The 16,173-nt window shown below is 38.0% G+C and overlaps 1 protein-coding gene across 1 annotated transcript in view; it reads left to right on the forward strand.

Moving 5' to 3' along the window:
- The first annotated feature begins 201 nt into the window (after nucleotides 1-201).
- Nucleotides 202-16,173, forward strand: part of ZDHHC15 (zinc finger, DHHC-type containing 15) — a 104,309-nt gene continuing 88,337 nt past the window's right edge. Inside the window, exons 1-2 of the mRNA XM_012664092.1 lie at nucleotides 202-347; nucleotides 15,031-15,057. Of these exons, the coding sequence (XP_012519546.1) occupies nucleotides 212-347; nucleotides 15,031-15,057 (163 nt within the window). The 5' untranslated portion in view covers nucleotides 202-211. The remainder of the gene's footprint in view (nucleotides 348-15,030; nucleotides 15,058-16,173) is intronic.

Consider the following 16,173-nt stretch of genomic DNA (forward strand, 5'->3'; position numbering starts at 1 on the left):
GCCAGTTCCTCCACGCCATGACTCACGCCTATTGTGCCAGGCTGGACGCACTCAGCCGTGCAGCCCCACAGGTGGCATCAGCTTGGGGAGACGGTTCCCGCCAGGCTAGGCAGTGGAGCGCCGCACAGCGCGCCTTCCCGCCTCCCAGCCGCCGCCCAAGCAGTTCCGACCCAGCGCCAGCAGGCCTGGTCGGTCGATCTTCGAGCCGAAGATGCGGCGGGGTTGGAAGATGGCTCTGTCTGGGGGGCTACGGTGCTGTCGCCGGGTACTTTCCTGGGTACCAGTGCTTGTTATTGTCCTCGTCGTGCTCTGGTCCTACTATGCCTACGTCTTTGAACTCTGCCTGGGTAAGTGGGGCTGGGCACCTAAGGTGGGGAAATTATGCTCCAGCATAATCGTCCACCCTACCCTTCACACTGGTGTCCCCTGTGTTCTCAGCCCTCACTCTGCGGTTTTCCTTTCGTTCCTTGGAGAGCTCCCTGTCTCCAGCCTCTGGCTTCCCACAGTATTTCCTGGGCCCTCCCACGAGGGTCCCACCACGTCGCCATCGCCTCCCACTTAGGGTTTCTTATTTCCTTGCCCTACCCACAATAATTTCCTGGCGCTTCCCACTAGGGCCCCCTTTTCTCATGCAGGGCAACCACTTGCGCCTTGTGCTCTCGTTCTGGGAGTCCCCACCCTACCTAACTGAGGAAACAACATACCCCGTGTCCTTAAACTGCCCGCTCACGCTACAAATCCCACCAATACATCGAAGTAGGAGGCCCACCATTTTCCCTCCCACTAGAATCTTACTAGGATTCCGAAGTAGGGACTCCCTACTAAGAATCCCAAAATATTTCCTGCACTCTCTTAAAAGCTCTCCTTTTACCCACACTGGGTTGCATCCTTTTCCCGCAGTCCTCTCACACTGGCTAAAGTGCTTCATATCTTCACCCACTTGTGACCCCACAGTATACCCTGTTCTGTCTCACTGTTGTCTCCCCATTTCACATAGTGCTAAGCAGCCCCCCATTCTCTTTCTGTGTGGGCTCTCCTCATTTTCTCATCTTCTTTAATGCCATGGGGGTTCTGCAATACATCCTTTCCCTTCACCCTAGAGCCCCCGATTTTTATCACATTGAGGTTCCCTTCAGTCTCCTGCCTTCCTGCTTGGGGGAGCATTTAGCTCCTTCCCATTAGGGGCCCCACATTATTTTCTGACACCTCATACCCGTGACCCTGCTTTTGTCATGTGATGATCCTGCCTTTTCCCCTGTCTTCTCCCACTACAGTGATCTCTACCCTCCCGCAAGGGTTCCCACAATCTCTCTCATACCTCATCAAAGGGCCACTACTTTTCCAATCATGATTCTTCCTTGTTATCTTTTCTGGGAAACCGACTCCCCACCTCCTGCAGTGCTCTTCCACTGTTAGCCCCGCATTCTGCCCTCCTCTTCATTTGGGGTTTCTTATTATTTCTTCTTACTCCTCCCTAGAATTGCATTTGTTCCCTGTCTTCTCAAACTGAGGAAATCCCATTCTTTCCCACTGGGGTTTCTAATATTTTCTATCCCTCCCAATGGAAATACCATTTCTTGCTCCCTCACATTAGAACACCCCTTTTATAATTCTGAGGTCTTCCCTTGTACCCTGTCCTGTCACACTAGGGAGCGCCCCATCCCTCCCTTGTTTATAAAATAGTTCCCACAGTATAGCTTGTGCATTCAAACTCAGAATTCCACAAAATTTTCCAACACAAATCTCAATTTCCTCCCCTATATATTTCCCGCTTGGATTCCTCCTAGTCACCTATACTTATCACTAAAGGCCTTGCAATGTTCTCATTTCAACTCACAATGAAGTGTTTATATTATATCCTGTCTTGTTACAGTAGGATCCCTGCTTTTCTCACAGTAAAATCTCCCCTTACGCTCATCTTCTCCCACTGAAGAATCCTTGTCTCTTCTCAAAACAGATTGCACTAATATTCATTGTCACTTCAACACTAGAATCCCACTGCCAGCATCTTTAAACACGTGATCTACTATGTTCCCTATTCATTCAATGTGAGACTCCAGAATATTTCCACTCCCCTCACATTAGGACTCCTGTCCTATTGGACATCTCCTCCCCTCACTCCCATGTTCTTCCAAGACTATTTATTTATTTATTATTTCAAAGTATTGTGGGGTACAAATGTTTTTGGTTACAGGGATCACTTTTGTAATGCTTGGGTCAGGATTAAAAATGTGCCCGTCACCCAGATAGTGTTCATTGTACCCATTAGGTAGGTTCCCACCCAACCTCTCCTCCTCTCTCCCACCTACTTGATTTCCACTGAGTTTTACTTCCCTCTATGCACATGTGTGCTCATCAGTTAGTTCCAATTTAATAGTGAGTACATGGGGTGTTTGTTTTTCCATTCTTTAGATACTTGACTTAGGATAATGTTCTTCAGTTCCATCCAAATTGTTTCAAAAGGCATTAAGTCATCCTTCTTCATGGCTAAGTAGTATTCCATGGTATACATATACCACATTTTATTAATCCACTAATGAATTGATGGGCATTTGAGTTGATTCCACATCTTTGCAATTGAGAATTGTGCTGCAGTAAACACTCAAGTGCAGGTGTCTTTTTGATAAAATGACTTCTTTTCCTTTGGGTAAATACCCAGTAGTGGGATTGCTGGATCACATGGCAGGTTGACTTTTAGTTCTTTGAGGAATCTGCATACTACTTTCCATAGAGGTTGTACTAATTTGCAGTCCCACCAACAGTGTATAAGCATTCCTTTCTCCCTGCATCTACCCCAGCATCTATTGTTTTTGGACTTTTTCATACAAGCCATTCTGACTGGGGTAAGGTGATATCTCACTATGGTTTTAATTTGCATTTCCCTGATGATTAGTGTCATTGAGCATTTTTTTCATATGTTTATTGGCCGTTTGTCTTCTTTTGAGAAGCTCTGTTCATGTCTTTTGCCCACTTTTTAATGGAGTTGTTTGATTTTTTTCTTGCTGACTTGCTTGAGATCTTTGTAGATTCTGGTTATTAGTCCTTTATCGGATGTATAGTTGCGAATATTTTCTCCCATTCTGTAGGTTGTCTATTTTCTCTGTTCATTATTTCCTTGGCTGAGCAGAAGCTTTTTTATTTAATCAAGTCCCATTTATTTATTTGTATTGTTGCTGTGATTGCCATTGGGGTTTCTTCATAAATCAAGACCCTTTTATTTTTTCATACCAGACTCTTCTCACCTGACAAATTATGGTGGGGGTGCTGCTTTTCTCAACCCCAGGACTTGACTCCAATTATAACTTCCTTCTCTTACATACTTACAAAGCAACAGTCTGCCCTAGCTAGACTGGGATGAACTAGAGGCAGGAGATGACCCTCTTTTCCAATATAGAATTCTCTTTTAATAAATTCAGCATCAGAGTTTGAACTTCTTTCACTTCTTTCTTAGAAATATTATAGAAAATGCAGAAAGAGCTCTTAAAACAAATTTCATTAGTTGCCTTCATAGATACAAGTTTAGACTATTTTTCTTTTTCATCACTATCTGTTATTGAGATGCATTAAACAGACTGTGCAATGACTGGGACATTTTCTATTCTCAAACCTCACCATTTTGGCTTTTTTGGATGATTAATTGAAGGATCAAAAGTTGAACTCCATCATTATGGTATGGACATTACTCCTAAGATCAAAGCCATATTGTAAGCATTATTAAACATATTTTGGAGTTTTTCAGTATTGACTCACATAAGTTTTGCCAAGAAACCTTTTAAACATTAATAATGATAATACCTAACACTTATAGTGTTTACTCTGTGCAAAAAAATATTCTAAGTACTTTAGATACATTAACTCTCTATATAATAATTGATTTAATCCTCACAATAACTATATGAAGCAGGCACCATTACTATCCCCATTGTGCAGATGTGTAAACTGAGGCACAGATGAGCAAACCGAGGTAAAGACTAAGTTAGAATCACATCTCTAATCATCAGGGAAATGCAAATCAAAACCACAATGAGATAGCACTTATCCCCAGTGAGAATGGCCTTTATCAAAAAGTCCCCAAATGATAAATGTTGGCGTGGATGCAGAGAGACAGGAACACTCATGCACTGTTGGTGGGATTGCAAACTAGTACAACCTCTGTGGAAAGTAATTTGGAGATACCTCAAAGAGCTACAAGTAGAACTACCATTTGATACAGACATCCCACCACTGGGCATCTACCCAAAAGAACAAAAGACATTCTATAAAAAAGACACCTGCACTGGAATGTTTATAGCAGCACAATTCACAATTGCAAAGATGTGGAAACAACCCAAGTGTCCATCAATACATGAGTGGATTAATAAAATGTGGTATATGTATACCATGGAGTTCTACTGAGCCACAAAAAAAAAATGGTGATCTAGCACCTCTTGTATTATCCTGGATAGAGCTGGAGCCCATTCTACTAAGTGAAGTATCCCAAGAATGGAAAGACAAGCACCACAGGTACTCAGCATCAAATTAGTTTTAACTGATCAACACCTAAGTGCACATATAGGAATAACATTCATTGGGCATTGGGCAGATGGGAGGGGGCAGGAGGGGATGGGTATATACATATATAATGAGTGTGATGCGCACCGTCTGGGGGATGGACACACTTGAAGCTCTGACTCAGGTAGGGCAAGGGCAATATATGTAACCTAAACATTCGTATACCCATAATATGCTGAAATGAAAAAAAAAAGACCAAGTTAGAATCAGTGTAAATAATCAGGTTTCTATAAGTTCTTATTTAGTCATATAATATTAAAAGCTGAAAAGAAGCTTAGGACCTACTCACTTTTTTATTTAACATACTTGCATAGTATTTACTACACGCCAGGCACTATTTCTAAGGGACTATACACACACACACACACAGACACACACACTCACATACATTCACACACTTAATCCCTGTAACAATCTTACAAGATACGTAATGTCATTATGCCCAGTTTACAAACAAGTAAACTGAGGAACAGACAGATTAAGTAGCTTACTTAAGGTCACAGAGTTAGAAAATGGCCAAGCTTGGATGGCAACCCTAGTAGTATGGCTCCACAGTCCCTGCTCTTAACCACCCCACTATTTTAACACCCTGTCTCCTTTCAACTAACACAAAGGTAAAACTTTGTGACTCGCAGGCCAGATGTAGCCTGCAGATGTATTTTGTTTGGCCTGCACCGTGTTTTCTTAACATTTTGTATTAGTTACTATTATTTAAAAGTCAGGAGAATAAGGAAGCCTTGACTTCCAATTCTGGCTTCACCAGTCTATCCTGTCATTATCATTCTACAATCTTTTAAGTTAATGAGCAACCTGGGTTTCAGAAAGATTAAATCAAATTTTCCTAAAGTCACACATTTAGTAAATAGTGGAGAGTTGGGTGTCAAGGCTGCCTGATACCAAGGCCATGCCTTTTCCAGCACAACCAAATTAAAAGAATGGAGTTTCAGTGTGACTGAAAAAGTAATATTAAGGACCTAACTTCTTTCTAGGGATAGAACCTGATGTCATTTTCCCTAATGTCGAATTACAGCTGAAACCAAAAGTGATATTTTTGTCTTATAATTCTTAGAGTTTGAATTCTGCCAATTGATAGCCAGGAGGCAAGTTACCCAATCTCTTTCAACCTCGGTTGCCTCACGTGTACCTTGCTTATACAGTTGTTCATTCATACCACAAATACTTGCTTAGCACTTACTATATGCCAAGCATTACTGTTGTGAGGTTTAAATAGCATGGTCCCTAAAAAGCATGAATCACAGTTCACAGCACATTTTAAGAGCTCATTAGATAGTAACTTGCTATTACTCTTATTAATAAGAGTATAAAGGATTCTTCTTGACTCAGGAAAATAAAAAGCTTGGACTTTTAGAGAAGGAAGAAAGTAACAGTATCCATTTTATTGAAGTAAAATTTACGTAACATAAAATTAACCATTTTAAAGTGTTTACTTCAGTGCTATTTAGTACATTCACAGTGTTGTACAACCATCTCCTCTATGTAATTCCAAAACATTTTCGTCACCCCAAAAGGAAACCTGTTCCCCACCACCACCACCCAGCCCCTGCCAACCAAACCATTAATCTGCATTTGTCTGTATGGATTTACCTATTCTGGATGTTTTTTATAAATAGAATCATACAATATGTGTCCTTTTCTGTCTGGCTTCTTTTAATTACCATAATATTTTCAAGATCCACCCACATTGTAGCATGTAGCAGTAATTTATTCCTTTTTTGGGTTGAGTAATATTCTATTGTGTATGTATACCACGGTTTGTTTATCCATTTATCTGTAGATGGACATTTGGGCTGTTTCCACCTTTCATCTATTCTGAATAATGCTGTTATGAACATTTGTGTACAAGTATTTGTTTGAGTATCTGTCTTAAATTCTTTTGAGTATGTACCAAGGAGAAGGGTTGGAATTATTGGACTGTGTGGTAATTCTATGTTTAACTTTTTGAGGAACCTCCAAACTGTTTTCTGCAGTGGCTACACATTTTACATTTACACCAGCAGTATAAGAGGTTCCAATTTTTCCATATCCTCACCAGGGCTTGTTATTTTCCATTTTTTCATTATAACTATCTTACTGGGTATGAAGTGGTATCTCATTGTGTTTGATTTTTATTTCCCTAATCACTAAAGATGTTGAGCATCTTTCCATGTAATTGTTGGCCAATTGTTTCTTTGGGAAAATGTCGATTCAAGCCATTGCCCATTTTTAAATTGGGTTCTTTGTCTTTTTGTTGTTGAATTGTAGTATCTCTTTATATATTCTGAATATTTGACCCTTATCAAATAAATTACTTGCAAATTTTTTGCTAATCCATGGGTTGTCTTTTTATTTTCTTGATAGTATCATTTGATACACAAAGTTTTTTAATTTTGATAAAATTCAATTTATCTAGTTTTTCTTTTGTCACCTGTGCTTTTGTTGTCATAACTAAGAATCCATTGCCAAATGCAAGGCCATAAATATTTACCCGTGTGTTTTCTTATAAGAGTTTTATAGTTTAGCTCTTACATTTAGGTCTTTGATCCTTTCTGAGTTAATTTTTGTATATGGTGTAAGGTAGGAGTCCAGGCAGGTTTTTTTTTGTTTTGTTTTTTTGCACGTGGCTACCTATTTGTTCCAGCACCATTTGTTTGTAGAAGAGACTATTCTTTCTCCATGGAATGGTCTTGACATGATTGTCAATTGATCATAAATGTATGCATTTATTTATGGACTCTCAATTATGTTCTATTGATTTATTTGTCTATCCTGCCAAGTACCACACTGTGTTGATTACTGTACCTTTGTAATAAATTTTGAAATCAAGAAGTGTGATTCCTCCAACTTTATTTTTCTTTTTTTAAAATTGTTTTGTCTATTCAGATTCCTTTGCAATTCCATATGAATTTTAGATTCACCTTTTCCACTTCTTCAAAAATAGAAGTTGGGATTTTGATGAGAATTGCACTTAATCTGTAGATTGCTTTGGAGAGAATTGCCATCTTAACAATACCAAGTCTTCCAATCCATGAACACAGGATGCCTTTCCATGTATTTAGGTCTTTAATTGCTTTCAACAGTGTTTTGTAATTTTAAATGTATACTCTTGAGCCTCCTTTGTTAAATTTATCCCTAAATGTTTTATTCCCTTTGATGTTATTATAAAGGGAATCATTTTATTAATTTCCTCTGCTGATTGTTCATTGCTAGTACATAGAAATAGAACTGATTTGGGGTGTTGCTCTTGTATTCTACAACTTTGCTGAATTCGTTCATTAGCACTAAGATTGTTCTTTGGATTCTTTACAATTATCTATAAGTAGGAACATGTTATCTGCCAGTAAAGATAATTTTGCTTCTTTCCATTGTGGATGCCTTTTATTTCTTTTTCCTGCCTAATTTCACTGGCTTGAACTTCCAGTACAATGTTGAATAGAAGTGGTGAAAACAGGGATCCTGGTCTTGTTCCTGATCTTAGGTGGAAAGCTTTTTGTCTTTCACCATTGAGTATACTGTTAGCTGTGGGTTTTCCATAAATGCTTTTTATCAAGTTGAATAAATTCCCTTCTATTAACAATTTCTTGAGCATGAACATTTTTTTCATTAAGGTGTGCAGAATACTGTCTAATGCTTTTCCAGCATTATTTGAGATAATCATGTGGGTTTTTTCCTTCATTCTATTAATATGGTATATTACATGATTAATTTTTGTATGTTCAATTGCCTTTACATTTCTTGGATAAATTCCACTTAATCATGCTGTTTAATCCTCTATTGTCACAAATTACATATTTATACACCATGTGGCCCTTAAGATAGTTTTAGTATTATTGTTTTATGCATCTATATTTTAAATTGTATAGTAAATAAGAGTTCAAAACCAAAAAAATAAAATGAAATAAAAACCAAAAATGTCATACTACCAACTTTTATATTTACCTATGTAGTTAATTTTACCAGTGTTGTTTCCTCGTATGGCTTGAGTTACAATTAGTGCCCTTTCATTTTTCCTGGAGAATTAATTTCCTTTGGCGTTTCTTGTAGAGCAGTTCTACTGGTAATCAACTCCTTCAGCTTTTGTTTATCTGGGAATATCTTATTTCCTCTTTCATTTTTTGAAGTATAGTGTTGCTGGACATAGAATTCTTGGTTGACAGATGTTTTTTTTTTTCTTTCAGAATTTTAAATATGACTGCCTTCTGGCCTGTACAGATTCTGAGGGAAATCAGCTATTAGTCTTATTGAGTTTTTCTTCTATGTAAAGAGTCACTTTTCCTGATTTAAAGATTTCCTTTTTGTCTTTGTCTTTTCCTAGTTTGACCATAATGTGTCTGAGTGTGGATATCCTTTAATTTATTCTATGTGGAGTTTATTGTACTTCTTAGCTGTTTAGATTTGTATCTTTTATCAAATTTGGGAAGTTTTTAGCTGTTGTTTTCTCAAATACTCTTTCTATTTTCTCTTTTCTATCCCTCTAGAAATTCCGTTATTACACTTGATGGTATCCTATAGGTCTCTTATATTCTGTTCATTTTTTAAATTTTTTTTCTCATTCTGCTCCTGAGACTGAATAATTTCAGTTGGCCTGTCTTTGTGTTCACTGACTCTTTCTTCTGCCTGCTCAAATCTGTTGTTAAACCTCTCTAGTGAATTTTTTATTTCAATGTTATCCTTTTCAGTTCCAAAATTTCTATTTGGTTCCTTTCTAAAATTTCTATCTCTTTGTTTATATTCTCTATTTAGTGGGAAATTATTCTCCTGGTTTCCTTTAGTTCCTTTTCCATGGCTTCCTTTAGCTCTTTGAGCATATTTAAGACAGTTGATTTAAAATCTTTTTTCTAGTAGTCCAATGCCTGGGCTTCCTCATGGACAGTTTCTATTAATTTCTTTTTTCCTGTTAATAGGCCATACTGTTTTGTTTCTTTGCGTGCCTTATAATTTTTTTGCTTAAAAACTGGGCATTTTGAGTATTATAACATGGCAACTCTGGAAATCAGTCTCACCTCCTTCCCGGGGGTTTGTTGTTACTGCTTGTCATAAGTTGTTTGCTTGTTCTGTGACTTTACTAGCCTGTATTCTAAGAACTGTATTCTTTGTTGTGTATGGTCTCTGAAGTCTCTGTTCCTTAAACCTATAGTCAGTTAGTTTGGCAGAGATTTTAGGAATACCCGAAGTAAAAAAAAAAAAAAATAGAAAAGAGGAAAAAATGTACTTTCCAGGCTTTGCAGATTGGCTCTGTATTGGAGTACTTCTTCAACCCCTCAGCCAGGCTATTTGTAATTGTGCCTTAACCTTCACTCCTTGTGCAGTGCCTGAAGGCCAGCTAGAAGTGAAAGCTAAAGGTTTTCTCGGGCCTTTTCTGAGTATATATCCCGTCTTGGGTGTGTGCATGCCCTTCTCAGTTCTATAGTACACATGGTAGCATTTAAATGCCTTCATTCCCCTACCTTTGTTAACCTTTTTCTTCCCAGGCTTTTTGGTCTGTCTATTGCCAACTGTTGTCCCTTTCCCCAAACTGCTGTAGTCAATACCTGTCCCTTAAGTGCTTCTGACAAAAACCACCCAGGAAGCTGCCCCATCCCTGGAAATACTCTGAGTTAGACAAAACACAGGGAAGCCTTTGCATTGGTCTTTGAATGAGCTACCAGATGGGCGAGGCTCACAACCACTGCTCTTTGAGAGTATGGTCCTTATTGCACCCTCTGGTATTGGAAACCTGCACCACGAATGTGAGCTACCGTCCTCACAGCCTCTGCTGAGCTAGGATGTAGAGGATGGTAGGCAGCCTATTTTAAATGTCACAGCATTCTCTTACTACAAAGCAACAGCTCTTTTCTTGACCAAGTCTTTCCCCTTGTTTGTTGTAAGATTTTTACTAGATTTCAGAGTTCTGCAAAAGTTGAGTCTGACAGTTTTTGCCGGCTTATTAATTGCTTTTGGGGAGGGATGGCAGTCTAGAATTCCCTACTCTGTCATTTCAGATGACCAACAGTATCCAGTTTGAGATTAAAAAATAAAAAGGTCTAGGAAATAATTCTACTCAAAAGGAAGAAATTCATCAAAGTGAATCAGAAGAAATGAAAACTGATAAGGCAGAAAACCAAAAGGAACATTTTCTAGAAACCAGGTTTCTACAGAAGTAAAAGCTGTCCATTCAACCCTATATGAATCATAGTATTACCACATCTAAAATATTTTTATGTCATTCATATGTCAAACAGTTAAATGTATCACACCTAACTAATAAGGTATCATACCAAGCTTCTAAAATAATTCCAGTGGTTCTTAAACCTGTCTGATAATCAGAATCACCTGCTGAGTTTTTTTAAAATACAAATTCCTGTACTTCCACTCAGAGACTTCTTAAGTGAAGGGAGCCTTGGAATCTATATTTTTCTCATGCTCCCTAAATAATTATTAAGATAATCTAGGCCGGGCGCGGTGGCTCACGCCTGTAATCCTAGCTCTCTGGGAGGCGGAGGCGGGCAGATTGTTTGAGCTCAGGAGTTCGAAACCAGCCTGAGCAAGAGCGAGACCCCGTCTCTACTAAAAATAGAAAGAAATTAGCTAGACAACTAAAAATATATAGAAAAAATTGGCAGGGCATGGTGGCGCATGCCTGTAGTCCCAGCTACTCGGGAGGCTGAGGCAGAAGGATTGCTTGAGCCCAGGAGTTTGAGGTTGCTGTGAGCTAGGCTGACGCCACAGCACTCTAGCCTGGGCAACACAGTGAGACTCTGTCTCAAAAAAAAAAAAAAAAAAAAAAAAGATAATCTAGGTTTGAGAATGACTGCCTGAAAGGTAAACGAGTGGCTAGTATGAGTAACTTTTTCAGAGGAGTAAATGAAGACTGGCATGATTAGCTTGCTTTTGACAGCAGTGAACACTCAGAAATGTATCTCAGTTCCCAATTTCAAATTCTATTCCCTCTCCTAACCTAGAATCTAAGAAACATCTAAGGGAAAAAGTGGGAATCCAAGTTATTCATTTTGACATTGAATGAATTATTTTTAAACTATCATATGTAATTTTGGGAATCCATAACATTTTTTAATCAGAATTGTTTTGTGCTAAACTATTGCAAAACCTCGCTGAACAATTCACCTTTCTCAGAAAAATGATATAAATAGCCAACAATAATTGAATACTCATGTGCAAAACCCCTATGTACTTTACACATATTTTATCATTTAATACTTATAACAACCTGATAACATAAATAATTTTATTCTTATTTTACAGATGAGGAAACTAAGGCACAGAATGATTAAATAACTTGCTTAAGGTCACAGAACAAGTAGGTGTCAGAGTCAGAATATGAATACATACCAAAGTGTATGCTGTACATCATTACAATAAACTCCCTCCCCAAACATGTTATTAACTATTAATAAAAGAGAACTTCATTCTGTAAGTGAGCACTCATCTCACTGGACTCTTAATATTTTCAAACTTCCCACCCTCCTTTCACAGGTCCTTTTGAACTACGCTAATTCAGTAGCCACTAGCCACATATGGCTATTAAACAAACACTTGAAATGTGGCATCTGAATTGAAATGTGCTGGAGCATATAATACACACAAGCTTTCAAAAACATAATGTAATATATATATAATATCTCATTAATAATTTTTATATAACATGTTGAAATGAAAATATTTTGATATATTGGATTACATAAAATATATTATTAAAATTAATTTTACTTGTTTTCTTTTAACTTTTTAAAATATTTCTACTAGGAAATTTAAACTACCTGGCTCACATTATATATCCATTGGACAGCACTGCTGTAGAGTTTCTTCCACGTCCTTTCTATGATTGTTGACCTTCCACATACAGCCCCAAATTAGGCTTAGTCTACCCATACCCTTCTGTGGCATCTACTTAAAGGAAGTGATGACATATGCTTTGGTTTTAACAAAAGTTGTCTGTGATGAAAAGCCATTTCATATACTCCATCCTTCCCTAACTTTTCTCTATACCTAGCTGCAAAGAATCAGTGAATAGATGAGAGAAAAAAGGAGAGACAGTGCAAAATGGTATTTGGTGGTAACTCCAGTCTTTTAACTCCCCAGCGAACTAAAATTTGAAGAAACAGAACAGGTGTGATTACATACATCACCACATCACTCTGTAATCATGCATGGCAAGTAACCCACAAAGTGGCTAAATGTACACTTACCTAAGAGATTTGCATTAAGTATTCATTTTGTAAAAGTTTAGTGTGACTCTTGTAACATTTTCATTTTAAATGTGACTGAAGTATTTTAGCCTTTTCCATTAACAGTACAAAAGGTAATGTTAGAAAAATAAAAGAAAGGCAGAACTACCAAAATAAGTGCCACAATCTTTTAGAATAAAGGCCCCCTTTTCTCCTCAGAAGTATGCAACTTCCAACAGAGAAAATTGCAAGAAAATATTTTTCTCTTAGACTTACTGACTTCTTACAGAATTTCAGGTGTGAAAAAGACTTTAGAAGTCAAGTCCACTGACAAACTAACATCTGAATGTTCTCTACAACATTTTCAAGTGTTTGTAGTGGAAAACACTCCTTCCCAAGGCTGCTGGTCATTGTTGTTGTCATTTTTCACCATTTTTATCATTTTTTCTTATATTCAGCTAAAATGTGTTAACCCGTAGCTTTTACCCATTAATTCTATCTCTGTGCTCTGCTCTTGGATCATATAAACCAATCACACTTGCACATAAGAGTCCTGTTATTACTTAAAGATAGTTGTCTTCCACCTGGAGAATGCACTGGTTCCCACTCATTCTTCCATATACACATTGTCTCATCCTGACATCTACAAGTACTAGGTGATCCGCCCTCACCCACAATGCTGTAGCAGGCGACTAAGCAAATGGGAGTTAGGACTTCCACCTCTTGTTTATAACAAGTGTTCAGCCAGAGGTAGAAGGAGATATACTAAACAGCAATTTATCAGCTACTCTTTATTAATATTGGTCTTCAAGCAACTCTGCTCTCTCTCACTCCATTTTGAAGAGATGTTAGCCCAATTCAGGGCTTGTTGAAATCAATGCAGTCATACAACGTGCATGTACACAATCACAAAGTCCGAGGCTGACCCATCAAGGCTTCTCGTTTACCCTTCTATTGTACTGTCAAAGTAGAGTATGTGCCTCTTTCAAGCATTCTTAACCAGGATTCTTTAACTGGAAAAAAAAATGAATTAGTATCAGTCTGTAGGCAGGTTTATTAGAAAAAAAGAAGAAAACATCATCTGGTCAGATTTTTAGCATAGACAAAATGTAACAGTTTTAACAATGTCCATTCAAATGATCATTAAAAGGAGAATTTTTAAAGGCTCAACAAAAATAGACCAGCATATGAAGAGAAAGAGAAAATATGACTGATGAAGAGCCTAAGGAAATAGCCCCTAGAACATAGTTGCATTCTGTTTGTATTTTTTTCCCATTTTTCTGATTCTTAAATGTTGATTGTTTTGTATGAAAACCATCTTAATTAAACAGCTTACTAATATTGAGAGATATGTCTCATAAATTATTTACCTTAACACCTAGGACAAATGCACACACATAGTAAAGACAGGTGGGTAAAGACAGGTAGGCCTTAGTTTGTACAAATGACATTCTGAACAAAAGTTATATGTATATCACAGTAAGCCAGCAAAGAATGATTGAGGGAGGTAGACACAGTACGTGGAAAAAACCCTGGAGGCTGGAATGTAGTCCCAACTCTACCACTGACTTGCTCTATAACCTTAGGCAAATCATTTGATACTACTCTAGTCCATTTTTCCCATCCACAAAATGAGATAGATAAACTGGATAATTGCTAAAATTCTTTCCATTTCTGATACTCTGTGAAATCCTAGTTAAAAGGTAACAATAATTAGTATTCATTAAGTACTTGTGTTTTACTAGATACTATGCTAAGCGGTATTCATGTGTATTAACTCATTTAATTCTTAAGTAACCTTGTGAGGTAGATACTGTTAGGGAAGTTAAGGAACTTGCCCAGGGTCACAAAATAGCACAACTGGTCTTCTAACCCAGTCTGACTTCAGAACTGGCATGCAACATCCGCACTGTATTACCTCTAAATGTACAAGAGAAACTTGGTGTTTAAAGACATCTTAAAGTGAATACTTTGGGGAAGTAATCATCTCCTCATTTACCAGCTTTTAAGTTCTGACTGCCATGTTATATAGCTTGAGTGTTTCCATTTGTTGGATTTTTTTAAAAATCAGGTTATACCCCGTATTTGTTAAAGGAGTAGATATTCTTAATTACTGAAGGTTGAAGATGAAGGAAGGCAGCAAAAGATGGACTTTAATCATCCTTGCCTTTCCACATCTTTGGCTGGTGGTTTCCTAAAGTACCATCATACAAAGTGCTCAAAAATGATGCTGCGGAAAAATGAGTTAGAAAAGACATTTTTAAATATAACTAATTTTGATCTCTCTCTCTCCTCCCTCCCCCACCTTTCCCCACAGTGACTGTTTTGAGCCCAGCAGAAAAAGGTAAGATGATGTTGTAAATTGTATTGGTCAGGACTGTATCCTTCTTTCTATCTAAAAGGAAATTACATAAAAGCCTATAGTAATTGAGCATAAAAGCCTAGTTGAGCAACTTCCCCAGGAATACACTTAGGTAAATGGCAAGTTTAGGATGACAATTTTCAGGAAGCTTACCCGGAAATAGAGCAGTGCATAATACAGCAAGGCTGTTATAGTTGGCTGTATAAAAGCGATTGGAAATTGCCAAGATTTATGATAGAGAAGGACACAGGTAACCACTCTGTCTGCCATAGTGACCTTAGGCTCTTTCTTGGTTCATCACTGTTGTCCTAGATATCTTGCCTTTCTGCCCAATCCATCCCCTCTTCAAGGCACGGAGTAAGGGCCCCCCAGGGGACTTTAAAGGCTAACTCCTTCACCATCACAGTTCTAGTATATTTACTGTGCTCCTCTCCACTCCTCACCATCACCTTGGCTTGACCTGCAATTTATACTACCTTTCTAAAGAGATTGAGGCATTTTCCATTGAAAAAAGTATCAGCTAAGCATGAATCTTAACAAATCTATAGCTTTATGTTATTTTATCAGTAACAGTCATGAGTATTTATGTAACCACTTTATATAGCCACTTTTAATTCTCACTTCATAGAAATTGTTATAATTCATTAACCTACCTGGCATCCATATTATGCTGTTTTAAAGCTCTAGTTTACTATTAGTCATTTAACAGAGGCATTGACTATAGAGGCAACAGAGCAGAATGGTTGGGAGATAGTAGACCATAGTGTTTAAAAGTGTATGTTCTGGACTTAGAGTGTCTGAATTCAAATCCTGGCTCTGGGCCAGGTGTGGTGGCTCATGCCTGTAATCCTAGCACTCTGGGAGGCTGAGGCTGGAGGATCCCTTGAGGTCAGGAGTTTGAGACCAGCCTGAGCACAAGCAAGACCCCATCTCTACAAAAAATAGAAAAATTTGGCCAGGTGTGGTGGCTCACGCCTGTAATCCTAGCACTCTGGAAGGCCGAGGCGGGAGGATTGTTTGAGCTCAGGAGTTTGAAACCAGCCTGAGCAAGAGCGAGACCCCACCTCTACTAAAAATAGAAAGAAATTAATCAGACAA

This window comes from Propithecus coquereli, unplaced genomic scaffold, assembly GCF_000956105.1.
Source record: "Propithecus coquereli isolate 6110/MARCELLA unplaced genomic scaffold, Pcoq_1.0 Scaffold86, whole genome shotgun sequence".
Lineage (NCBI taxonomy): Eukaryota > Metazoa > Chordata > Mammalia > Primates > Indriidae > Propithecus > Propithecus coquereli.